Genomic DNA, 27779 nt, shown 5'->3' on the forward strand with positions numbered 1-27779 from the left:
CTGAAGGAGGTAAAGGACATATGACAACTAAAAGCACTGCATGATTCTGAACTGGATCCTTTTGCTGTCATAGATCATTTCGAGACATCTGATGAAACTTAAATGGTACCTGGGGATTCAATGCTAGTAATCTAGTAATGTTAATTTCCTGATTTTGATGGTTATTTCATTCATGGTTAGATAGGAAAGTATCCTTGACATTAAAAAAATAAAAAGGTACACACTAAATTATTCAGGGGAAATGGGGCATCAGGGTGGCAAATCACTTTCAAATGGTTCAGGAAACAAACAAACAAACAACAACAAAAAAAACAGAACAGCCTATATTACACTTCCAACTTTTCTATAAGTTTATGATCGGTTTAAAATGATAATAATAGTAGTAGTAATAGTAATTTAAAAATAATGAAAAGAATGTCATAATCATGAAAGTCAAAGACAGTCTGAAGAACTGTTTCAAGATGAAAGAAGGCTAGATATAAACGAAAAAAGCAATATATGACCCTGAATTACATCTCAGACCCCCAATTTTTTTGCTACAAAGAACATTATCTGTACAATTGGAGTATTATGAGTAAGGCCTGTAGGGTAGATAATAGAACTTTATCAATATTAACTTCCTGATGTTAATATTTGCACTGTTCTTATGTAAGGAAATTTTTTCGGCCGGGCACAGTGGCTCACACCTCTAATCCCAACACTTTGGGAGGAAGAGGCGGGTGGATCACCTGAGGTCGGGAGTTCGAGATCAGCCTGACCAACATGGAGAAACCCCATCTGTACTAAAAATACAAAATTAGCTGGTCGTGGTGGCGCATCCCTGTAATCCCAACTACTCAGGAGGTTGAGGCAAGAGAATCACTTGAACCCGGGAGGCAGAGGTTGCAGTGAGCCAAGATTGCACCACTGCACTCCAGCCTGGGCAACAAGAGCAAAACTCTGTCTCAAAGGAAAAAAAAAAAAAAAGAGAGAGAGAGATTTTTTTTTCTTTTTTCATAAATGCATCTAGGACAGAAGAGAAATATTTTGTTCTTAGAAATATATACTGAAGTGTTTCAAGTTAAATGGACATCATAACTAAAATTTACTCCCAAATGGTTCAGAAAAAAGGTAATATGCATATATAGAGAAAATATGATAAAACAACTGACAGACTGTTAACAATTGGAGAAATACATGTGTTCTTGCAACTTCTCTGTAAGTCTGAAATTATATTACAATAAAAAGTCACAAAAATGTACATATCTTTGTTCTCACAATTATCTTTCAAAAGGTATCCAACATGTATATAAAGATATTCATATATGGATGTTCACTGCAGTATTGTTTGAAATAGCTGAAGATCAGGCTCAAACAAATTGTTCATTGACAGTGGATTTTTCATACTATGAAACACCATGTAAGAGAATTGGGTATATACCTGGGCTAAAAATAAGGAACAAATCGCCTTACATTGAATAGAATGGCTGCTATAAAAATAAACAGAAAATAAGCATTGGCAAGGATGTGGAGAAATTAGAACTTTTGTGTACTATTGGGGGCATGTAAAATAGTACAACCGCTATAGAAAACAGTATGGAGGTTCCAAAAAACAAACAACAACAACAAGCACACACACAAAAAACCCAGAGCTATCATATGATCCAGCAATTCCACTTGTGGGTATACATCCAAAAGAATTGAAAGCTCAAATAAATGAGCTGCCTTGTTTCAAAACAATACATTTTCTACTAGTTTCTGCTATACTCACTGATTCAACCAAGTTTTAAATATAAAGATAACAGAGTTACATTCCACAGTGACATAAATATATTAAAGTAAACTAAAATTTCCACAAAAGTCTTTTCTTTTGTTTTTTTTTTCTGAGACGGAGTCTTGCTCTGTCGCCCAGGCTGTAGTGCAGTTGTGTGATCTGGGCTCACTGCAACCCCCACCTCCCGGGTTCAAGTGATTCTCCTGCCTCAGCCTCCCGAGTAGCTGGAATTACAGGCGTGTGCCACCATGCCCGACTAATTTTTGTATTTTTTAGTAGAGACGATGTTTCACTATGTTGGCCAGACTGGTGTCCAACTCCTGACCTCAAGTGATCCATCCCGCTCTACCTCCCAAAGTGCTGGTATTACAGGTGTGAGCCACTGTGCCTGGTCTTTTTTTTTTTTTTTTGAGATGGAGTCTCGCTCTCTCGCCCAGAGTGAGGCAGGGGTATGATCTCAGTTCACTGCAACCTCTGCCTCCTGGGTTCAAGTGATTCTCCTGCCTCAGCCTCCTGAGTAGCTGGGACCACCCAAGTAGCTGGAACCACAGGCATGCGCCACAACACCTGGCTAATTTTTGTATTTTTTGGTAGAGACAGGGTTTTGCCATGGTGGCCAGGCTGGTCTTGAACTCCTGACCTCAAGTGATCCACCCACTTCGGTCTCACAAAGTGCTGGGAGTGAGCCACAGTGTTGGGCAGAAATTTCCACAAATAGTTTTAAAAGGCAAGAGGGTCAAATGAATTGAGTGGGTTTCATGGCTGCCTTTCAATACAATTCTGTGCCTTCAGGTTGTACCCACGGCTAATGATTTTATCCAGAGGACAACAGGCCAGGCACAGTGGCTCATGCCTGTAAGCCCAGCACTTTGGGAGGCCAAGGCAGGCGAATTGCTTGAGGCCAGGAGTTTGAGACCAGCCTGGACAACATGAAAAACAACAATTAAAAAATTTGTTTCCTTTCTCTACTTAAAAAAAAAGAAAAAAGAAAAGAAAAGAAATTAGCTGGGCATGATGGCCTGTAATCCCAGCTACTCAGGAGTCTGAGACAGAATTGCTTGAATTTGGAAGGCGGAGGTTGCCGTGAGCCGAGATCACACCACTGCACTCCAGCCTGGGTGACTGAGCTATACTGTGTCTCAAAAACGAACAAACAAACAAACAAACAAAAAAACCCAAAGTACAACATTTGGAGACTGTACTTTTTGCTGTTTCTCAGGTAAGGTAAGTTGATTTTTTTTTTTCCCGTGCTGTCAATAACATAGTAAATCAATGCTACATGACACTTTTCCAGCGCTACATAACATAACTCTTATTTTGTCCAGACTCAGAAGGAAGCTTACAGTAGATGAATCCCTTGCAAACTGATTCATTTCTCGTGTTGATTTTCAAAGGTCTAGAATAGGATGGCAGCATTTCAAATTATTGAACACTTGAATAATCTCCTTGATATTTTTTATTCACCTTAAAACTCGATAGTAAACAGGCATTACTGATTTGGGGGTTATAAATGATTTATGACAGCAAAAGTTAAAAATTTGTTTTCTTTCTAATATTTTGATTCTGTTGTCACTTTGTTCGAAAACTAATGATAATTTTCTGCCCTGTGTATGTATATGGACCATAATAATATAATTGGGTATCTGCTATCAAATTTATAGTCTTCAAGAAAAAGTCACATCAAATAACAGAAACTGCTTAAGCCCCTTTTATTTTTATTTTGCAATGCTAGAAGGAATTCTAAGCCATATTGCTTACTGCTCTTTAGGTTTTACTTTTCTAAATTTTAATGGTATCTTACACTTATGATGTATTTAACTTACATTAAAATGTAGATGTTTTAAGAATTTTAGTTTTGTTAAGGCCTTTCTAAATATAATTTAAGTAATAAAGGATTATTGTAAGAGTGACAACTAGGATTAGGAATTTTTTTAGGTTCGTCTGTGCTGTTTACTGATTACATCACTTAGAGTGACATTGTGCTTTGAAAATATATATCAAATGATAGCATAACAGGGTAGTTCTGTTACTAAATATTTTGTGCAAATCTTAAAAAAAAGACTAATTTTTCTGATAACCTCTTCTTGTAACTGGTAAATTCAAGGGTTTTGTCTCACTCCAGGGAAGGCTTTTCATTAAAAGATGAGATCGAAGCATTATGTCACTGATATTTATTAAATGCTCACAATGTGCCACTCTCTGGGGTAAGTCCAAATACCAACGTTCAAAATAACATTGCAAAGGATTATTCTCATTACACAAATGAAAAAAGAGTGGCCCAGAAAATTAAGTCACTTGCCCAAGCTGTGTTATAAAGCTAACAAGTGGGAATGACTGGATTTTGAACCATGATTTTTTTCCCCAGACATTGGTAGTAATAGGTTTTCAAGTCAGTTTTCTTGGTGTTATTTCTATTTTTGCTTTTATTTTTAATTGTTGTTGCTTATGCCCCAAAATGAAATGAATGACATGCATTCTTCATGTATATTGTTTGAAACAAAAGTCCTGGAAATACACTAACAGGATATAATTTATTGCTAAGCTGAATTCTGTTTTACTTTTTCCCAATAGTCTATGCATTAGAAAAGAAAATATTTCACCAAAGTAATTAAAGCACAAAATCTTTAAGATTCAACAACAAGAAGAAAAAGCTTTAGATGACAAGAGAAGCAATTTTTCCTTTGTTAATACTTTAATATATCCCATTTGGAGCATTGGTTAACCTAAAATACAAATCAACGTAATGATTAGCAGCATAGCATCTAGAACTAAATTGCTCAGGTTAGAATCTCAGCTCTTGTTACTTAATCGCTCATGTAGGGCTGTAGCTCAAACCTTCTATGCCTGTTTCCTCATTTAAAAAATAGGGGCAAAAATGGAATTTCGGTCATAGTTTTTTTTTTTTTGTTAGTACTAAATACCTTTATACAGTTTGTATACGTAAAACGCTTTTCATGGTTCTTAACACAATAAGGAATAGCTATTAAATTTTCAGGTCAATTTATTTAACTGAAATGATTATGTGTACTGCATCAGTGTACACAGATTGTTTTATATTGGATGGAATATAACTTAAGAGTTTAAATGATACAAAATGTTATACTTGATTTTATTTTAAAGCATAAGAAAATTCAAAATATTATAACTATATTAAGCTATATTCTGTATTTTAATTATATACTAAAACTATATTCTACAGAATGGGCCTTGTGATATGGAAGTCAAGAAAGTGAATGCTACCTGAGGGAGGTCCACCAGAGAAGAAGCCAAATGTCTATATAAGGGACGTGGCCATCGTGGTCTCCTCTGTGCTGAAGGGTCTATACTTTCGGGTGGGGCGGGTGTAACGGATAGACTCAGTTCCTGTATTCCACTTTCAAAAGATATAAAGGAATTAAATTCAGAGACGAGCCTTGAACCCAGGTCTTTAGAGCAACAGAGCCTGGAGGAACGTGGCCGGAATTGTGTTCAAATTGTTGGACCACCATGGGCAGGAGGGACAAGCCTGGCTTTACATGTCCTCAAACGTGCAGAAGTTACCGGGGGATCGGTTTCCCTCACCCTCAAGCCAGGAAGTCGGAGACCCCAACGGTGGTACGCGGAGTCAGTGAGTCCTGGTCGCTGGAAGTTGGCCAGCCTCAGAAAGCAGGCCCCAGAAACAGAAAAAACAATGCGGGGATAGTCAGTCGATGGCTTTTGTGGTTCTTGCTCACTCCATGATGTGTAATTTTGGCCAAGCGCGTGGCCACTTCCCAGCAGTCCCACTTCAGGGATGAGGTGAACAACATCACCTCTCGTTGTATACACCTCTAGTTGTATACTCGTTTTTTCAAAGGAAATAGGTCGCGTGGGGGTTGGTAGGCCAAGTGAGTTTCAGCTTCTAAATCACTGTAACTTCGTGGCGGCTGGGGGTGAGTAGCCTGGTCAAAGCTTCGAAATCTTCGGGAGCAGCGGCGCATTGAGATAAACTTTGGCTCGGCCTTTGCAGCATGAGAGGGGTGGGGTTACGTGAAGGGCTCCTCAGGAGAAGGCGATTGGCCCTGGGGAAATCAGGGGGCGGGACGAGTCCATCATTGCCACTAGTCCTTGCCGGCAAGTTCGGGGCAAGCGGCGAGGGCGGCCGAGCCCCGAGGGCAGCCAGCGCGCGGGCAGAAGAACCCGCAGTCGCGAGTCACTAGGCAGCTGCGGTGAGCTCGCCAGAGCCGCAGGGGTTCGAGGAGGTCACGGGGCGTTGGCACTGGCGTTGCCCTCTTAGATAAGGCGAGGACGCTTCTGCGCGCGGTGAGCTCGACGCGAGCCATTCAACAGCTGGCTTCGCGAGCGACAGTCGCACGGGGTGACTGGGACCGCTGACGGTTGCGACTGCGGCGGTTGGAGGGAGGCGACGACGGCGGCGTAGGCGTTGGCGGCAGCGGCGGCGGGGGCGGTAGTCCCGCTATCCCAGCGGATCCTGAAGTAGAGACGAACGGTTCCTGAAGCTCCAGGTAAATGCCCTCCGCTCTGTCCTCAGAGAAGGCAGCCACGCTGGGCCCTCGGTGGGGATTGGGGAGGGGCTACACAAGAGACCCGAGTTGCCCCGCTTTCCTCAGCAGAGTCACGTTTTCCAGAGTAATGCCGAGGCTCTTCCAGGTCCACTCTCCCCTCACCCCAGACCCCGCTGCGCCAGGGAGCGTACCGGAACCCACTCGAGGGCTCACCCAGACCGCTGCTCCGGCGAAGGTCGAGGCGTTCCCCTGGGGCACGTTGGCAGTGACATCCCGCTAATGGGAACTGAAGGTGCCCTTTCCTGCTCGACCGGTACACCAAGTGCCCATCATTAGCAGGGCTCTGCCGTCGCCACCCCCTGATGACCCTCATCCTTGGCTTTAGGGACTTCTCAAGAGATTCTGAGTCTCGGCTTGAGGTTTCCAGCGGGGTGGATTAAGACCGTTTTAATCTGACCGTGACTTGCTCACCCACAAGGCTTTCGGGATGCAAGATCCTGAGCTTGGGTTGGTGGGCAGAGAGGCGAGGGGAAGAATCAAGTTGGGGAGACCCATGCTATAGGGTATGCATGCCATACCTGCACTCAGGGGAAATCATAGTCGTGGTCCTTGGGACAAGTGCTGCCTTTTGGTCTCCTGGTTTTTGTGTTTTTATTTAAAGTCGACCATTACAAGAGGCAGAATTTTCTAGTGCTGCTAACTCTGAGGGGTAACAAACGTGTACTGGAACGCTGGGTTCCAGTATGGGAAACAGGTTAGCTTTTGGGCCTCTTCTTGGTGTCTTTTCTAGATTGAGAATATGGTCTCAAAGATCATGCCCATTTTGCCCTGTTTTCCTGCCTACCTCTGATCTAACCTTGGAACCTCATGCTGTTGAGAGTGTAAACTTGTGCAGTGCAATTGGTAGTGCTCACTCTTCATGCTGAGAAAACCATTTTTTGGAAAAATATGTTGGGACTTCTCAAATTCTGTTTTGTTGTTTGTTTGCCTTTTGAAGCATGTGACATTCCAGCAGTTACATTTTTCTGTGCTCTGGTTTTTTAGGGGGAGGGGAGAGAGGCCAGGGGAGGCCTTCAAAACATGGAGTAACTTCCATGAAGGCATTTTTCCTTCAACCATTGTGGAGCACAGAGGAAAGCGACTAGTGGAATAGGCCTGCTGGCAAAGGTGCCAAGAGGATCCCAGCTGCCACACACTTTAGGATGGATGGGGCTGACTTGAGGTGGAGTAACATTGGGCGGGAGCGGGGCAGGGCCTGCAGAGTCCACCTTGGCTTTTGTAGTGGCTTTCCATTTTGTTCCAGCCAAAGAGTATACCTGCAGTGCAGCCTGTTTGTCCAAGTTTCCATCATACACTTACGTGAAGAGAGTGGCCTTTGCTGGCTTTATGTGTCATCTCTACCCACAGTAAGAAAGGCGAGGTATAGAGGTTAGAGAACATGGAGATGGCAATGGTGGTGGTGCTGATGCGTGTGTGAGAGAGAGACTTATTCCAAACAGTGACGCAGTTTATCTTCCCAGCATGCATTCCTACCTTTGCTAGAGACAGAGACTTTCGCTGAGTTATTTCAGATCCAGGGCGCTGGTAGTTGTCCAACTCTCTGATTCAGTGTATACTTGGGTCTGTGGGTTCTATGTTGTATCCAACATGCTCCTGGCACTTTAAGAAGCTATAAAACCAAGCTGTGGGCTGAGGCAGGCTAATGCCTGGGGCACAGTTAGAGCAAATGTGGACATCGTGGAATCCATTTGCCGTTTGCTCAGAAGAGACAGCACAAGGGCTGGAGCACTTGCAGAAGAAGAGGAAGGTCAGTGAAAATTTAGTAGTCATAATAATAATGAAAACTTACTGAACACTCACTGGAAGTTAAGTATTTTACTTGGATTTTTTTTTAATACTTTCCAAAGTGTTGTCTTTTATTTATTTATTTATTTTTATTATACTTTAAGTTCTAGGGTACATGTGCACAACGTGCAGGTTTGTTACATATGTATACATGTGCCATGTTGGTGTGCTGCACCCATTAACTCATCATTTACATTAGGTATATCTCCTAATGCTATCCCTCCTCCTCCCCCCACCCCACAACAGGCCCCAGTGTGTGATATTCCCCTTCCTGTGTCCAAGTGATCTCATTGTTCAATTCCACCTGTGAGTGAGAACATGCGGTGTTTTGTTTTCTGTTCTAGGGATAGTTTGCTGAGAATGATGGTTTCCAGCTGCATCCATGTCCCTACAAAGGACGTGAACTCATCCTTTTTGATGGCTGCATAGTATTCCATGGTGTATATGTGCCACATTTTCTTTCTTTCTTTTTTTTATTTAATAAAGTTTTATTTTTCCAAATGTACAGTTGGTTGGACCTATTCATGCATCTTCACCAGCAGCTGGAGCATCTCTGCCCTTGGTATTTCTGGTGTAAATTACTTGAGCTCTGTGCTTTGAAACCAGTTTGATAAGTCCTTTACTAAGGAGCTCCTGAAGGGCTGCCCTGGCCAGGGAGCCTCGAATCTTCAGTCTCTCAGAGACCACAGCTGGGGTTATAAGTTTATAGTTGGGAACTTCCTTACAGAGTTTGTCGTAGGTAGCTTTGTCAAACAAGACTAAGTTATTGAGCTTGTCCCGAACTTTGCCTTTGGACCACTTCTTCTTTTTGGCCTTGCCCCCGGATTTGTTCACTGGGTCTTTGTCTTTCTTGGCCGACTTTCTGGCGTCCTTCTTCTTCTTGTCGTCCTCGGGCGGCATTGCGAAGCTCGGAGAGCAGCAGCGGACACCACAGACTTGCTAAGATGTCGGACAAAAAAAAGCATGTGCCACATTTTCTTAATCCAGTCTGTCATTGATGGACATTTGGGTTGGTTCTAAGTCTTTGCTATTGTGAATAGTGCCACAATAAACATACGTGTGCATATGTCTTTATAGCAGCATGATTTATAATCCTTTGGGTATATACCCAGTAATGGGATGGCTGGGTCAAATGGTATTTCTAGTTCTAGTGGATTATTTTAATTAATTAATTTATTTTGAGATGGAGTTTCACTCTTGTTCCCCAGGCTGGAGTGCATTGCACAATCCCGGCTCACTGCAGCCTCCATCTCCCGGGTTCAAATGATTCTCCTGCCTCAGCCTCCTGAGTAGCTGGGATTAAAGGTGCACACCACTGCACCTGGCTAATTTTTGTATTTTTGGTAGACACGGGGTTTCACCATGTTGGCCACGGTGGTCTCAAATTCCTGACTTCAAATGATCCACCTGCCTCAGCCTCCCAAAGTGCTGGGATTACAGGCGTGAGCCACTGCACCCGGCCGTATCATTTTATTTAATCCCACCTGTAAGGTAGGCACTATTATCATCTTCTGAAGCTCAAAGAGGTTAGGTAGCATGCCCAAGGATGTCACCAAGCTGGTCAGTGGCAGAGGCAGGATTTGAATCCGAATCTGCTTGACACCAGACCTTAAGCTCAAAAGCATTTTGGTTTTTACTGTCACAGAGAAGGTTGCATAAAAGAGGTGAAATGGAGCAAGGTTTTGAAGGGTGAGTAGGCTTTAGATGAGGAGAGGGGATATTTGGCTGAGGGGATCAACATCTTTAGAGGAACTCAAGGAAGATTGGCCCAACTAGAATGGGGGATGGACACAGGGGCGTGGTGAAAATAGGACTGGCAAGGTGGGGTAGGATCATGTTTTGGAGAGCGTTGAAGGGAAACTGTGACGTGAAGCAGTAAGAAGTGGGGGATGTTGAGAATTTTTGGGCAAGAAAGAGCATGGCAAAGGCAGTATCAGTCACCTGGTGTGACCAGCATGTGCCTCTCTCATCCTTTCTTGAGAACCTTACCCAATGGTAGCACATTTAGATGTTGTTTTTGGATTTCCTGAACCCCTACAGAGTAGCAGACACATGCAGCCAAATAGATTCCTGGGTCCAATGTGCAGGAGGAACATGCTAGGGGCCCTGGGTCAAACTCAGCCCTAGATGAGTGTGCTGCAGCCTGCACAGGATTTGAAAAAACAATTGAATTAGTGGTCGACATTGAAAAAGCAAAAGAGCTCAGTAAGAATCAGGATTTCCAGCTTATCTTGAAATACTGGAAGGCCTGGTCTGCATTTCATTTGTGGAGGGCAAAGCTGTGCAGAACTGACTTCTTTAGCAAGGGGCAAGTGCTCTGCTTTCCCATAGTCCTACCCAGTCCCCAGCCCCCGTGCTCAGTACCTACCTAATCCTGTAGGCCCTGGGCCACTGCTCAAGGGAAACAAGCCACCACTTGGGAAGTTTCACACTCAGGATTAGCTTCTTGTCTTATTGTGTAATTAGGAAATTGTCAGACATGCAGTGAAACTGTCTCTGTGAAAGGTGAATAATCTTAACACACAGGAATGCTGTGGACCTCATTGTGAAGCATTAGCCATAGATGGTAGCTTTCCTCGGGCCTGGGGTTGAAAGCCCGCTGTGCTAGGGCCCCACAGAGACATTCTGGTGGGCCTTGCTGTTCTTCATCCTTTGCTTGCACTCAGGTTTTCTGTTTGCTGAATAGTTGATGTGTATAGGATCTGGGTCAAAATGATTAAAAAAAAATCAGGGAGAATAAAAACAACTCAGAAGTGACTTCCTAAAAGATAGCATGTTAAAAATATTATCTGGAGTCCCAGAAAGTGCTCCATATGTTTTAGATGGGCAGGTATAAGCCGCTGTGTGTTGGCATTTGAGATGGGGAGTTCTTTGTTGTGCAGGTCTGTTTAGGAACTGCAAGGCAGTTAGCATCGCTGGCCCCCTGCTAACCAAATGGCAGTGGTGTCCTCCCCATGCTAGTTATTGTGACAGATACAACTATTTTTATGCATGTCCCAACACTCTTGAAGGGAGCAATACTTACACACTTAAACATGACTGGAGCCTATTCTCAGGAATTCTAACACTCATTTCATGTGAAAGAATGTTAAGACCATTATTGCTTGTCTGTAGCCCAGAGTACCAAATGTCTCTCCTGACAGTCACCATTTTCTTCCTTAGATTCCAGTTAATTGTCTCAATTTCTTTCTCTTTCTAGACTCAGTTGTTTGAGGGTGACTTTTCCCTGTGGTCAAAGTGTCTTAAAGGTGCTTGGTAGGTACACTTAAATTAATCTCAATGTTCACTGATTAATGTTAATAGGTCTAGGAGTCCAAATGAACAAGCAAGTCTGCATTATCATTTCACTATGGGTCTTTAGGTGCTGTTGTTAGTATTTTAAGTATGGAAATAACACTTTTTTTTTTGAGACAGAATCTCACTCTGTCACCCATGCTGGAGTGCAGTGGTACGATCTTGGCTCACTGCAACCTCTGCCTCCTGGGTTCAAGCACTTCTCCTGCCTCAGCCTCTTGAGTAGCTGGAATTACAGGCGTGCATCACCACACCTGGCTAATTTTTGTAGTTTTAGTAGAGACAGAGTTTCACCATGTTGGCCAGGCTGGTCTCAATCTCCTGACCTTGTGATCTGCCCACCTCGGCCTCCCAAAATGCTGAGATTACAGGCGCGAGCCAGCGTGCCCAGCCGGAAGTAACACCTTTTAAATGTAGTTATTGAGCAAAGTCTCTGTTTTACATAAGATTTAGCATTATTAAGTTCCTACTGTGTGTTAAGTACTGTTCTAGGCTCTAAAGATATAATGGTGAACCAGACAGATGCAGATTTAAAAAAAAAGGTTAGCAATGACACACGATGATCAGATGGTTTCTGTGTTACAGTGAAAATAAAATGGGGTGATAGACTACCAAGTCACAGGGGTGAGAACAGTGCTATTTCAGAGTGTTCAGGGCAGACTTCTCTAAGCAGGTGACATTCAAGTCAAATGAGAGCAAAGAGAAAGCACCAGCCATGAGAAAATCTTGGAGGATAGCCCTTCAGGCAGAGGGAACCACAAGAGAAGAGCAAAGTCCTGAGGAGTGAACCTGATGCATTTGAGGGGCAGTAAAAAGGCCAGTGGGGCGGGATGGAGAGAACGAGGGTAATAAGGGAGAAGGGTACAAAGCTGAGTTGAAAGAGGTGGGCAGGGGCCATGTTTTGAAGGTAAGTAGTTTGGATTTCATTCAAAACATGATGGGATGCCGCTGGAAGGTTTTGAACAGAGGAGTGACATGATCTGACTTAGGTTTTTAAAAATACAACATTGGCTGTTGTGTAGAGTAGACTCTGTAGGGGCAAGGATGGAAGAAGAAGGACCAGTTAGGAGGCTGTTGCAGTAATCCAGGTGAGAGATGACAGTGGCCTGGACTGGGGGGTAGCAGTGAAGATGGAGATGAATTTGGGATTTGTGGTAAAGGTGGAGTCAAAAAGACTTTTGGAAGGATTAACTCCTAGGTTTTGAGTCTAAGCGCCTGGGTGCAGGGTGGGTCTACTTAGGGAGCTGGGAATCACTGGGAGTCAGGAGAGCAAGTGTGAGGTGGAGGACAGATTTAGGAGATGCAAATTAAGGGCTCTGATGCACTTGTTAGGTTGAGATGCCAATGATACATTCAACTGGAGACATTGAATAGGCAGTTGAATATCAATATAAAGGTTGGCTGGAACTACAGCCTACATAAAATTAAATGCAAATTAAAGCTGCTTTAAGTTATCATTTTATACTAATAAAGGTAGCAGAAAGAAAAATGATAATGATCCAATGTGATCAGGACTGCAGGGGAATCATGTATGTTAATGCTGCTGATGGCCTAATAAATTGGCTTTTAAAAATATTTACATAAGACCTGGAACAATGGTTCACACCTATAATCCCAGCACTTTGGGAGGCCGAGCCGGGCGAATCACTTGAAGTCAGGAGTTGGAGACAAGCCTGGCCAACATGGCGAAACCTCGTCTCCACAAAAAAAATACAAAAATTACCCGAGTGTGGTGTCATGTGCCTGTAACCCCAGCTACTCAGGAGACTGAGGCATGAGAATCACCTGAACCCGAGAGGCAAAGGCTGCAGTGAGCTGAGATCGTGCCCCTGCACTCCAGCCTGTGAGACAGAGTGAGACTCTCACACACACACAAAAATAATAATAATAATAAAAAATTTACACAAAGATTTCCATAGTAGCACTCCTTCTCATAATAGTAGTGTAGAGCAGTGGCAGTACTCTTTTGGAAAGAGTTATACTCTTTCAAAAATAATTGAAGACACAAATCCCCAGGGAGAATATCCAACTAAATATGTAGTAAGTATAGAGTTTCTATATAATTTTTCTCTATATAGAATTTCTTTTTTAACAACCTTTAATTTTTATTGACACATTGTAATTGTACAGAATTTCTAGAGAAACTCTCTATAGGCATGAAAAATGAGGAATTGTGATGACCATATCAATATCTGGAATTGTTAATAAAATAGGTGCAAAAATCAGATCATGATGGTATATAAGTACAATGGCGTAAATCTTACTTGCTGTTCATGCTGAATATTGTTAATATACAGTTGTCTTAATTTTAAAACAATTTCATTCGCTTTTGACTTTGTACCTGTTTCTCTCTGGCAGTGTTCCCTGGTTAGGATGCCATAACTTCATTTTAGTCCACTGTGAAGGGTTCAAGTGAATTGTGGCTTCTCCAATCTTTCTTCCCTTGATCACATTTTCAGCGCGAGGTATTGGGTAATATCCTATTCTGTGGGACTTGTATTCAAATAAGTTTACCTTGGAATTTTTTTTTTTTTTGAGACGGAGTCTCGCTCTGTCGCCCGGGCTGGAGTGCAGTGGCCGGATCTCAGCTCACTGCAAGCTCCGCCTCCCGGGTTTACGCCATTCTCCTGCCTCAGCCTCCCGAGTAGCTGGGACTACAGGCGCCCGCCACCTCGCCCGGCTAGCTTTTTGTATTTACCTTGGGATTTTTAAAAGGTTGGGAAATACTGTTACTCTTAAAAACTGGTTAATAGTGCAAAGCAGGGTCCCATGTGAAGGTTGCTTTTGACCTGTAGGTGGCGATTGGTGGGCAGGAATTTTGTTGGTAATTTTCAGATTGTGGAAATACAACTGAGAAGCAAAACACTGGCAACTTCATGATATGCATTTCCCACAAATAATACTCTGATTATTCAGTGATTGAGGCAAAAGTATGGAAGATACTCAACCACGTTCCTTTAATTCCCTGATAGCTTTTTTTTTTTTTCTTGAGAATAGAAAGCAGTGAGTCTTCTTCAGTAGCATTGTTTATTAATCCAAGGTATAAAGCAGCATTCCTGGCTGGAGGTGTCTGGAGAGAGGTGTTCTTCAATAAAAATGTTCCTGGTGCAGACGAAGGAGCAAAAGACCAAAAGACTGGTCAGATAGGTCTGCTTACTGCTCTGTGCAGGTTTTTAAAAACAGCTTCTGGCCGGGCGCGGTGGCTCAAGCCTGTAATCCCAGCACTTTGGGAGGCCGAGACGGGCGGATCACGAGGTCAGGAGATCGAGACCATCCTGGCTAACATGGTGAAACCCCGTCTCTACTAAAAACTACAAAAAACTAGCCGGGCGTGGTAGCGGCGCCTGTAGCCCCAGCTACCCGGGAGGCTGAGGCAGGAGAATGGCGTGAACCCGGGAGGCGGAGCTTGCAGTGAGCTGAGATCCCGCCACAGCACTCCAGCCCAGGTGACAGAGCGAGACTCCGTCTCAAAAAATAAATAAATAAATAAAATAAAAATAAAAATAAAATAAAATAAAATAAAAACAGCTTCTTCCCTTGTTATCTTGGAATGACTCCTATACACACTAGCTTAGAGTTAGTTATGTGAACGCATTTGCACAGAAAGGCCAACACAAGACTTTTCTTCAGGTTAATTTATTTTCTATTAGCCTCAGAAACACTCAGAACATGTTGCTTTCACAAACGTTACCACATACAGGAAATTTTAGGATGATGTTTTAACACAAGCAAGAGAAAACAGGAAATTAAGTTGCTCAGAGTTAAATGAATATGAATCCAGCTTTCTTAATTTCAGGATCGAAATTCCACATACTAAACTCTACCTTAGAGCTGATTTTCTTTGAATGGTGGTAGAAGAGATTCTCTCTCAGTAGGACTCTAATATTTCGTTGTTGCAAATTTATCATTGCCGAATGGCTGTGGATCTCCAAAAATCCCTTCCATTCTGCCCAGAAAGCCCCCAGTGCCCCCATAAGCCCAGACCATTTTAATTTGGGAATTTGGTCATTTGTTGGGTCATATATTGGCTATATTCTTATTATTGCAAAACTGAGTGCCACTGATTTTAATGATGTGATTTTTAAATTATTCAAGATCAGAGCATATGGTCAGCCTCAGGTTTAAAATGTTGTTGGCTTAATGACGTGTCAGAATACTTGAATGTCCATGCATGGCATCTTGACTGAAGAACCATGGAATGTTTTTATTTGGTCAATACATACTGGGATTCTGTAGTAGCCAGAAAATGGAAAATTGACTAGGTTAATTTGACCCAAATAAATTCTGACTTCCCTGCTATTTCCATAAATATGTTGTATAATTGTATACATCTTAAATGTTTTCAAAATGACTAACTTTAAGATTCAAACGCCTGGAGAAAAAAGAAAGGCAGCAAAGAGCTACTTTGAAAGAGGATATTGCATAGATGGTCCTATTTTTTCCACTGTTTTTCTTTTAAAGTACCTCATTCAAATGGCCTTTCTAACACTGTGTCAGCAAATATTTATGAGAGTGAGAAGAAGCAAGAGAGAATGAATAGGTGGCTACTTTGCTGATTACTCAAGTGCTTTTAAAGTTTCAAATTATATTTCTGATCTAAAAATCCTGAGATGTATTAGGTGAATCTCTCCAGTATCTCCTGAAATGGGAGAAAATATTGGAATGTCTTAGGATGCAGACTGTGCAGAATTTATTGAGGTTTCACTGCTGGTTAAAATGAACATTTTAGGCTTGTGACAACATCTCCAGTCTATTTCCTTTTCTCTATTCCCTTATCCTACTGTTATTCAATCAGCTTTGCTACGAGATATAGAGGCAAGGAAGATGAGGTGACCGTGTTCTCTGATAATCTCTTAGAAATGTTTTGGCATTGGGAACATGTTGAGTGAAATGTTTTAGTAAAGCTACATACACAAGATACTGCTAGAATGCACACTGTGTAAACATTATTAAATAACTATAATTTTTAAGGTTGGAGGAGCTCCCATTTGCTTATGTAAAGATATTAAAGAATAAGTCATCTCAGTAGTGTTGCTTTTAATCATAAGGCTAAAGGAAAGATGTGTGTATGTGGGTGGGGAGGATTGGGGAGGTCATGGTGAGCACAATAGAATATGGGAATACTAGAAATATTTATTAAAATTTGACTTTTTGATAATTTGTGAATATCATGATTCTGGCATTTCTTGCCATCAAGGTTTGGTTTATCTAGGCTCCTAAAACTTTGTTTAATAAATTAATCTATGCATATAATAGTGATTGGTGAAAATGATGGGAAAGTTATTAATGAATTCTACCATTACTGTCAATTGAAGCACAGGCTTATTAGAAGGGAAATTAGAGGGAAATTAGGTTGTTCTAAAGAGTCAGTTTTAAGTCAAAGCCTAATAATTGATCTTAGTGATTCTACACATTTTGGTATGTATATTTTGATGAATATATAAATATGCATAAAATACATAACTATACCTACAGTATAATAACTAAGCATAGATTGTATTTTTATATATTTGGCTTAAACAGGGTTAAAACCAAGGATTGTGTTGGGGAGAAAATCACAAACCCTTTTTTTTTTTGAGATGGAGTCTCGCTCTGACTCCCAGGCTGGAGTGCAGTGGCACGATCTCAGCTCACTGAAACATCCGCCTCCCAGGTTCAAGTGATTCTCCTGCCTCAGCCTCCTGAGTAGCTGGCATTACAGGTGCCCACCACCACACCACGCCCAGCTAATTTTTTTATTTTTAGTAGAGACGGGGTTTTACCATGTTGGCCAGGCTGATCTTGAACTCCTGACCTCAGGTGATCCATCTGCCTCAGCCTCCCAAAGTGCCAGGATTATAGGTGTGAGCCACCATGCCTGGACTAGTTGAGTATTTTCCAAAAACATCTGTTTGCTTTTGCTGTGTTATAAATTATCATTTATGAGTTAAACACTCTGCAGCTAAGCCAGGAGTGGTGGCTCACGCCTGTAATTCCAGCACTTTGGGAGGCTGAGGTGAGAGAGGTGAGAGGATTGCTTGAACCCAAGAGTTTGAGACCAGCCTCAGTAACATAGAGAGACCCATCTCTACAAAAAGTAAAAAATTAGCTAGGCGTGGTGACACCTGCCTGTAGTTCCAGCTACTCAGGAGGCTGAGGTGGGAGGATGGCTTAAGCCTAGGAAGTCGAGGCTGCAGTGAGCCTTGATTGCGCAACTGCAGTCTAGCATGGGGGACAGAACAAGGCCCTGTCTCAAAACAAGATATTTTGCAGCTAGATCAGTGATTGATGAGGGTAGGGAGGAAATGTGGAGGGACAATGGGTATTTTGACTACCTTGATTGCAGTGATAGTTTCATAGGTGTGTATACACATGTCAAAATTTATCAAAACATACAGTTTTGATACATGTGTAGTTTATGTTATGAAATGTGTAGTTTATTATATATCAATTTTGCCTCAATAAAGCAGTTCTAAAAGATAAGTTCTGCAGCCCATTGTGTAGCTAGTATTGCAATTGCCAAGTGAGCCTGTGATATTCAAAGTCCTGTTCTGGTCTCCCGGGTTTCCATCATGACTCACACAAACTTTGACTATGAGTTCAAATGCCTATAGGCATTTACAGTGATGGCAGAAAGAGGGGTGCTTTTGGTGGGTGAAGGGAGTTGCTATTGTATTAATCTTTTTTTTTTACCATTTTCTGGACAAGTTGGTGTCAGCAGTTATAAATTGCTTCCTTTTAATAGCTTGTTATTATCATCTGAAGTTCCTCTTTTTAATTAAACAAAGTACAAAATTCATACATTCTTATTATAAACATTAAAAAATTGAAGTATGAAGAAGTGTACAACATGGGCATATAGAGTAAAATAATAGATTGGAGACTCCAAAAGGTGGGAGGGTGGGAGGGAAGTGAGGATTGAAAAATTACCTGTTGGGTACAATATACACTATTCAGGTGATGGGTGCACTAAAAGCCCAGATTTCACCACTGCACAATACATGCATGTAAGAAATCTGCACTTGTACTCACTAAATATCTAAAAAAAAAATACTCCCTTCCTCTCTTCCCTTCCTTCTCCTCCTCCTCTTCCTCCTCCTTCTTCTCCTCCACTTCCTCCTCCTTCTTCTCCTATATTTTTTAGTAGTTTTCGACTTGAGGTCTCCTTAAGGAAGAAGCATCGCAACGGGAGTTGGTTGTTGTGCACCTATGTCCCAGTCACTATGCTAGTTAATTTTTAGTGACTTAGAAGAAGTTGCCAAAGGCACTGCTATAGCAATGAAGCCATGCCATATATAAAAAGCTTACTTCTTGGTTCATACTAGGTCCTCAATATATGTAAAAAGGAAGATTAGATAATTAGCCCTCTATTTTGGGAGAGTAATTTAAGATGAAATATTTATTGACATTCAATTTTAAGATCTAAAGCCTGTGAACAACTATGAAAGATATGAGAAGAACAAATGCCTTAGTTTATTGTCATTTTTGTCCTTGGGAAACAGGAATTTAAGTTGTGAGGATTTTAAAGGAGGTCAGCTTTTTTTATTTTCAAAAACAATTGGGTCTTCTTGGGAAAATCAGTTTGTTCTTGTAGTCATCCATTTTACCCAACATTCTTGATTATACATAATTTGTGATAATTTCTAAATATCAAATCCATTATAAAGGAATTTAGAAATTGGCTTCCATGAAGCTACTTAAAATAATGTAACCTAGGCTTTGAAATCAATCCAAGAGAAGCATTCTACAGTGTTTTAAACAAAGGCAGTATCACTGGAGCAAATGGAAAGCTTGACAAGCCTGATTACTTTGAAGAGAGTAACTCTGTTTTGGGTGTATATTTTCTGGAATTTTTAAAAAAACTGTTGCTTTATATTAGGTTGTGTAAATAAATACCTAATGGTTATAAATAAATATTAGAGTTCAGTGTATCTTAATTGAATATCACATTAATTTTTCTCCTAGAGGGGCCTTAGTGTTGACTCTTATTGCAAATTACAGCAAACTAACTGGAGTTTTCCATTTTGCTATTTAGATAATGCTTCCGGAGAAAGAAAACATGTTTATTTTCATATCATCCCCTTTCAATGTTGCTGTCATAAGGGTTTCTAGAACATAGTATCTCAGATACTGCTTTTGATGACCTTTTATAAAATCAGTCTATACAAACCTTGTCTTCTAAAGGAAGTTAACTTGGATTGTCCTTTGGGGTAGTTATTAAATAATTATGTACCTATAAAGTTAGCCAAGATTTCACAGTAAATTTTGTGTTAGAATTTCCGTCATCTGGCCATATATGTTTGGGTCTAAATTTCCCTAAAGTTGACATTAATGAGAAACTCTGGTGACATAGAGTCTGAATATATCTGCTCAGAAAAAAACTCCTTTATTAGGAAGTGCTATTTAAATTAAGCAAATAGAAGTTTAAATCTCTAATTCCCAGCATTAGTGATCTTGTTCACCTTAGTTAGTACTGCTTCAAATAGTTTGTTAATATGAAGTAAACAGCAAGCACTCGTGTTTTGGGGTTTTTCCACTCCCAAAGTAGAGGGCACATTCACTTTGTCACTCATTAGAAAAGGCTGTCTCTTCTTAACTTTAGCTTAGGGATCAATTTCGTTAAAGTCAACAGACTGGAGGAATAAGAGTAGATATGTCCATTTTAGACTTGGAAACCAACCTGGACAAGGGATGCTAAGTCAGGTACATGGGTTAGAACTGTAAGTTCTATGCATGTTCGGTGCATGTTCATTAATGTGCCACCCTTGCCCTGTTTGTGTACCATCCCCAGCAGGTTTTTAATGGGACTTTACATTTGAAACAGTAGATTTACAGTAGATTTACATTTACAGTAGATTAGAGATTTAGAATCTTGGCTTCTCAATGTGTGGGCAAGTGATTTAATTTTCCTGAAACTGTCTGAATTTCTCCATCTATAAAACAGGCAGGCAGATACCTACTCACAGGTTGCTTCATAAATCAAATGAGATAAAGTAAGACTACTACCACTAATAGATAATATTATAGCTTATGTTTATTGAGAACTTCCTTTGTGCCAGGCACATTCTAAGGATTTCACCTGTACTCACTCATTTAATCCTCCCCTAAATCTTATTATCTCTATTTTATGGTTAAGGAAACTGAGACACAGTATATACTCTTTGAAAGCTCTAAAAACGCTAAACAAATATTATTAAATAAATATTACATATTATTATTATTATTCACTAATAGAACAGATATTATTATTTTTAATAGGCTTTATTTTTTAGAGAAGTTTTAGGTTCACAAGAAAATTGAGTAGAAGGGGCCTGGTGTGGTGGCTCATGCCTGTAATCCCAGCACTTTGGGAGGCTGAGGTGGGTGGGTCACCTGAGGTCAGGAGTTCGAGACCAGCCTGGCCAACATGGTGAAACCCTGTCTCTACTAAAAACACGAAATTAGCCGGGCGTGGTGGCACACGCCTGTAATCCAAGCTACTCAGGAGGCTGAGGCAGGAGAATCACTGGAACCTGGGAGGTGGAGGTTGCAGTGAGCCAAGATCACGCCACTGCACTCCAGCCTAGGTGACAGAGCAAGACTACGTCTCAGAAAAAAAAAAAAAAAAAAGGAAGAAGAAGAAAATTGAGCAGAAAATAGAGGTCCCACATACTCCTGCTCCTACACATGCCTAGCCTCCCCCGTGATTAACATCTCCCACCAGAGTGGTTATATGTGTGACAATCGGTGAACCTACATTGACACATCATCATAACCCAAAGTCCATAGTTTACATTAGGGTTCAATCTTGGTGTTGAACATTCTGTGGTTTTGGACAAATGTTAATGACATGTATCCATCATTACAGTATCATACAGCATAGCTCCAACTGCCCTAAAAATCCTCTGTGCTCAGCCTATTCATCCTTCCCTCCCCTCAAATTCATGGCAGCCACAGATCTTTTTACTGTTTACATGGTTTTGCCTTTTCCAAAATGTTATGTAATAGGAATCATATAGTATGTTGCCTTTTCAGATTGGCTTCTTTCACTTAGGAAGATGCACTTAAGTTTCTTCCACATATTTTCATGGCTTGATAACTCATTTCTTTTGGGGGCTGAATAATAATCCATTGTCTGGATGTACCACGGTTTATTTATCCATTCACCTACTGAAGAACATCTTGGTTCCTTCCAGGTTTTGACAATTATGAATAAAGCTGCTATAAACATTATATGCAAGTTTTTGTTTGGACATAAATTTTCAATTCCTTTGGAGAAATAACAAGGAGTGCGCATTGCTGGATCATATGGCAAGAGTATGTTTAGTTTTGTGAGAAACTGCTAAATCGTCTTCTGAAATGACTGTACCATTTTGCATTTCCACCAGCAATGAATGAGAGTTTCTGTTGTACCACATGTTCATTGTGATACTTATTCCTTAGGGAGACCTCATTTGGTGTGGTCAGTGTTCTGGATTTTGGCCATTCTAATAGGTGTGTGGTGATATCTCATTGTTGTTTTAATTGCATTTTCCTGATGACATATGATGTGAAGCATCTTTTCATATGCTTTTTTGCCATCTGGTGTATCTTCTTTGGGGAGGTGTCTATTAGGGCTTTGGTCCATTTTTAAATCAGATTGTACTCTATTGTTGAGTTTTAAGAGTTCTTTGTATATTTTGGATAACCATTCTTTATCTGACATATCTTTTGCAAATATTTTCTCCCGGTCTGTGGCTTATCTTTTTATTCTCTTGACAGTGTGTTTTGTAGAGCAGAAATTTTCAATTGTAATGAAATCCAACTTATCAATTATTTCTTTTCTAGAATGTGCCTTTGGTGTTACATCTAAAAAGTCATTGCCATATGCAAGGTCTTGTGGATGTCTAAATGTTCCAGCATCATTTTTTGAAAAGACTATCTTTGCTCTGTTATATTGTCTTTGCTCCTCTTTTTGAAAGATCAGTTGACTGTATTTATGTGGGCCTCTCTGGACTTTCTATTCTGTTCTATTGATGTATTTGTCTTTTCTTTTACCAAACCACTATCTTGATTGCTATAGCTTTATAGTAAGTCTTGATGGTGTCAAGTTCTCCAACTTTGTTCTTCTTCAATATTGAGTTAGCTATTCTGGATCTTTTGCCTCTCCATATAAACTTTAGAATCAGTTTGCCAATATCCACAAAATAACTCACTGGGATTTTGATTGGGATTGCATTGAATCTATTGATCAAGTTGGCAAGAACTGACATCTTGAGCGTTCTTCTTCGTGGACCACATATTTAGTTTTTCTTTACCTTGTATAGATCTTGTACATATTTTGTAAAATTTCTAACTAAGTATCTCATTGTTTTGTGTGCTAATGTAAATGGTATTGAGTTTTAAATTTCAAATTCTACTTGTTCATTGCTGTTATATAGGAAGGCTATTGACTTTTTTGTATTAACCGTATATTCGGAAGCCCTGCTGAAATAACTTATTAGTTCCAGGAATCAGAAGATATTATTTTAATTCTACTTGTAGTATAGCTTTTCTTATCAATTTGTTCTAAGTCCAGCAATGCCAACACCATTTCACAATCCAAATCTGTGTATTATTCCATCTGTATCAAAATTTTCTCTTTCGCTCTCTAAGGTGGTCTGAGGACACCATGACAGTCACAGTGGTGTATGATAACTCTTGAGGCAACAGAGCTCTGTGCAGCTCAGCACCTCTACCTCAAGCCCATAGCAAAATTGTTGATCAGCATATTGCTTCCAGGGAGTCTAGAACCTGTGAGGCCCTTCTCTAACTGGGAAGTTCTTGACCAGCTGAAGAGCCTGATTTGCCCTGACCAGTTCACCACAGTTTGGCTTTCCAAGAGTACAGAGGACTTCATTCGATTTGAGGGTGAGGCTAAGACCCGAAGTTTGATTCAGATCCTGAAGGCAAAGTTACATGGGAAGATTATCGAGTTAAATGGTTTGAAAAAAGACTTAAAAGTAGTGGCTACAGATGCCCAGGGAGAATGGGAGCACTTCCCCAAGGGAAAAGAGCCCTCATTGAATGACGGGGCTGAAGGACCATGAGAAGAGCCCAGATTCCATATATTTTGAAGACTTGCCCTGTAAATGGTTTGCACCTAAAGGTTCTAGCAAGGAGAAGCCATGTGAAGAGATCCTTTGGGTAGTCTTTGAAAGTTTTGGGAAGATCAAGAATGTGGATATCCTTATGCTTGGCAGAGAAGTAATGACTGACAGGAGCTTTGGGGGTTTTAGCTTTGGCTTACAGACATTTGAGGCCTTCATACAGTACCAAGAGGCAACTGACTTTGTAAAAGCCATGCAGTCCCTTCAAAGAATGAAACTGATGCTTAAAGGAGATGATGGGAAAGCTCTGGCATGTAACATTAAGGTAAGAAGCAGCCAGAGTTTCTTTTATTTTCCACTGTTCAGGTGATCCTGAGTAAAAGCTGGAAGGAAGCATCTAGAATAAATTTTCTTAGACCCTACCAGGCTCTGATCAATAGCTGATATATAAAGACTTTTATTATTTTTAATACATGGATGTTTAGGAAGAAAAACAATCCTGATTTGAACACTCATTCTTGTGCTATCAGGCATGCTGCCAGCAGTGACTTTAAAGTGATGGTTCTTATAATCTGAGGCTCTGTCTCAACTACTTGAGGGCATTAAAGAATTATTCATGGCCTTGTGGAATTATCTCATATGCTTATTATATTTGACAAGTTGCTGAGAGAGAGAAGAGAGGAATACATGCAGTTTGAAACCACATGGAGGTCGGGTATGGTGACTCACGCCTGTAATCCCAGCGTTTTGGGAGGCCGAGGCAGGCAGATTGCTTGAGGTCAGGAGTTCGAGACTGGCCTGGCCAACATGGCAAAACCCCGTCTCTACTAAAAATAGAAAAATTAGCCAGACATGGTGGCATGCACCTGTAATCACAGCTACTTGGGAAGCTGAGGCATGAGAATTGCTTGAACCTGGGAGGTGGAGGTTGTAGTCAGCCGAGATCACGCCACTGCATGCCAGCCTGGATGACAGAGTGAGACTCTCTCTCTCTCTCTTTCTCTCTCTCTCACACACACACACACACACACACACACACACACACACAAACCACATGGAGAGCAGTTTTTTCCCTCTTTATTTCTGGGTCACAACTTAAATTTTCAGGATATCTGTTAGGTAAACTGCTGAAACATAATCCTAACAAACTTGGGTTCTTTACTTTCAAAATCAGCCTGTCTACTCCATCATGTCATCTCATTGATGTCTACATGCTTTCGTCATCTCCTTCTTGAAGTCTTAACCCAGCAGTGGAAAAGATGCAACTAGACTCTCCTTTTTCTGTAAATCAGTCTTAGCATGAATTTGGACTTTCAGCTTCCAGTGTATGAGTGTGTGTGTGTGCGCGCGTGCGCACATGTGTGTATATGTAGCTAGTTATGTTAAAATGTGTATTTTAAAATTATGAGCTATTCAGTCGGGCAAATGATATAGCAAATACTGTCATGACCACCCATGTACCACTGCTCAGCTTAAAAAATAAAAAATTAGGCTCCGTGCGGTAGCTTGCACCTGTAATCCTAGCACTTTGGGAGGCCAAGGCAGGCGGATCATTTTGAGCTCCAAGACAACATAGCAAAACCTCGTCTCTACAAAAAATACAAAATGAGTCAGGTGTGGTGGCTCTTGCCTGTGGTCCCAGCTACTTGGGAGGCTGAGGCTGGAAGATCGCTTGAGCCGGGAAGCAGAGGTTGCAGTGAGCCAAGATCATGCCACTGTACTCCAGCCTGGGCGACAGAGCAAGAACTTGTCTCAAAAAACAAACAATAAACAAAAATAAATAAATAAGTAATAAATAAATAAAACATTACCACAAGATGAGAGACCACTTCCCGCTGTCCAGTGTCTGGTTTAATTTTCTTGTGATTTGGTTAACCAAAAATTTTAACCTATTTTATATTATTTTGTAGTATCTCAATCTAATTTTCACTTTATTTCAAGATTTGAAAAGTTGTTTACTAATCATGATAGATCTTCTCTCTCATCAGGTTAGTTTTTGTGCATCTTTGTTCCCCCTGCACCACAGACACTTCTGATTAATTTTGTTCCTGATGATTAAAAAAATACATGAACTCGTTTGATCTTTTTAATGAACCAGAAGTAACAGACTGACATTTCTCAGCCTGTGCCTATAATGGCACTGTGATGGTGTCTATGACCATATGTAAAGTAAGCTCCTCAGGGGTTTTTTTTTTTTTTAACAGCTTTATTGAGGTATGACTGACAAGTAAAATTGTGTAAAGTTAAGGTGATGATTTGATATACTTATTCAAGGGTTCTGCCAAAGAAAATCCTCAAGCTTACAAGTACTGTTTGGCTGGTGGCTGAGAAGCAGTAGGAATATGAGTACTGGGATGCAGAGAGGACATTTTGAATTGAATTGATTTTGAATTACCATGTACCATCTTAGTTTTATCTCTCTGACCTGGGACGTACCCAGCCAGCTGGCAAACTTTTCTAATGAAACTTTGAATTGTTTTGGAGCAGGTTACATCTGATACAACCAAACACTTCGGGGAAGGAGCTATAAGGAGGAGAAATCAGGAAAGGCTAAAATTACAAGAACTAGAAGAAGAAAGGAAAAAAGAAAAGAAAAGAGAAGAGGAAGTAGCTGAAAGGTGTGTAGACCAACTTTAATGAAGATTTTTTTTCTTTGATTTAGGGATTAATCCTTTGGATGAACAGCTAGACTTGGTAGATAACATTGAGATGGGGGGCAAGAATTGGAGCAGATTGGAAAATGCCATTGAAAGCTACAGTCTTTCAACTGTGCTGTTACAAAACCAAAATGGCAAAACTGTTGAAAACAAGAGACTTCAAAAAAATACGTTTGTCAGGGAGGACAAATAATGGGGAATAATAGAACTAGCTAAATTAAGATGTCTGGAAATAAATGATTTTTTAAAAAGGGACCAGAAATTTTGTAGTGAAAATCCTAGCCTGCCAACTTAGGAATTTAACCAGTTTACCAATATTATCAAAATTACCTAGCCTACTAATTTAAAATTCTTAAGAATTTAGGGCTGGGATGGAATTTCTTCTATAAAATGTTCAATAATCAAGCTAACTTGTACGCAAGAAGCATGGATTGATTGGGAGTATTTTTCTTGTTGGCCTAAATTCTATCTGTGAATTTAAGGAGCCTCCATATATTTTTTATTGTTTTTTTCTTTTTTCTTTTTTCTTTTCTTTCTTTCTTTCTTTCTTTCTTTTTTCTTTATTCTTTCTTTCTTTCTTTCTTTCTTTCTTTCTTTTTCTTTCTTCTTTCTTTCTTTCTTCTCTCTCTTTCCTTCATTCCCTTCCTTCCTTCTTCCCTTCCTTCCTTCCTTCCTTTCTTTCTCTTCTCTCTCTCTCCTCTCTCTCTCTCTTTCTCTCGTCTCTCTCTCTCTCTCTAGTATTTTCGAGTAGAGACGGGGTTTCGCCATGTTGGCCAGATTGGTCTTGAACTCCTGACCTCAGGTGATCCGTCCGCCGTGGCCTTCCAAAGTGCTGGGATTACAGGCGTGAGCCACAGCACCTGGCCTCTTTGTATTTATTTCTTTGAGCTTATTGTTGATGTCCAGTTGAGGAGTTTGAGTCTAGAAGGGGCTATTTGATTGCCAAAGGTTGCCAGTCGAGTACAGATGAGCCAAAACTATGGAGCTTTGAAAATTAATTTTTACTTCCTGGCCCTTCCTCATGCATGGTTTATTCTTTTATTCTTCATATAAATTGTAGCCATTCAGAAAAGGAGATAAGCAGGCTCACGCCTGTAATCCCAGCACTTTGGGTGGCTGAGGTGGGAGGATCACTTGAGGCCAAGAGTTCAGGACCAGCCTGGGCAACACGGGGAAACCCTGTCTCTACAAAAATTTAAAAAAAAAAAAAAAAAAAAAATTAGCGAGGCATGGTGGCACACTCCTGTAGTCCCAGCTACTCAGGAGGGTGAGGCGGGAGAATCACTTAAGCCCAGGAGTCTGAGGCTACAGTGAGCCATGATTGTGCCACTGCACTGTAACCTGGGTGTTGGCAAGACTCTGTCTCAAAAAAAAAGAGATAAAGAATACCCTTCCATGTGTCCCTTTCTTTTTTACCAGTGGAGTGATAGGAATTACTTGAGGTCATGTCTGTGAAACTTGGCCAGAGCTTGAGCCTAATAAATATAACTAGTCCCCCCTAAATCCAGGCTGAACATCCAATTTAGATAATCCTCTGACTTTTGGCCAAGTTCTGACTTACGTAATTGTCCCTTCTTTCCCTTTCCCCACGTTCCTATAAGGGCCTAACTGAGACAGTTCTAATTTTCAGGAACCAGAAGCCCAAAGCCAAAGCTGAGGCACCTCAAGAGCCGGACTCTTCAGAGGAGTGGGAGGAGAGGAAGTACCTAGTGTCTCAGAG

The 27779-nt window shown here is 40.8% G+C and overlaps 1 protein-coding gene and 1 long non-coding RNA gene across 2 annotated transcripts; one reads left to right on the plus strand and one right to left on the minus strand.

The window, feature by feature from the left end:
• The first annotated feature begins 5768 nt into the window (after positions 1–5768).
• Positions 5769–27779, plus strand: LOC117078497. Its single transcript, XR_004435000.1, has 3 exons — positions 5769–6237; positions 25890–26020; positions 27690–27779. It is a non-coding gene; the product is annotated as an uncharacterized LOC117078497 (long non-coding RNA).
• LOC117078496 (40S ribosomal protein S25-like) lies at positions 8558–9045 on the minus strand. The gene has a single exon (XM_033202057.1). The coding sequence runs from the start codon at positions 8980–8982 to the stop codon at positions 8605–8607; it is 378 nt and encodes a 125-aa protein (XP_033057948.1). The 5' UTR covers positions 8983–9045; the 3' UTR covers positions 8558–8604.

Source organism: Trachypithecus francoisi, unplaced genomic scaffold (genome assembly GCF_009764315.1).
Source record: "Trachypithecus francoisi isolate TF-2019V2 unplaced genomic scaffold, Tfra_2.0 Lachesis_group6, whole genome shotgun sequence".
NCBI lineage: Eukaryota > Metazoa > Chordata > Mammalia > Primates > Cercopithecidae > Trachypithecus > Trachypithecus francoisi.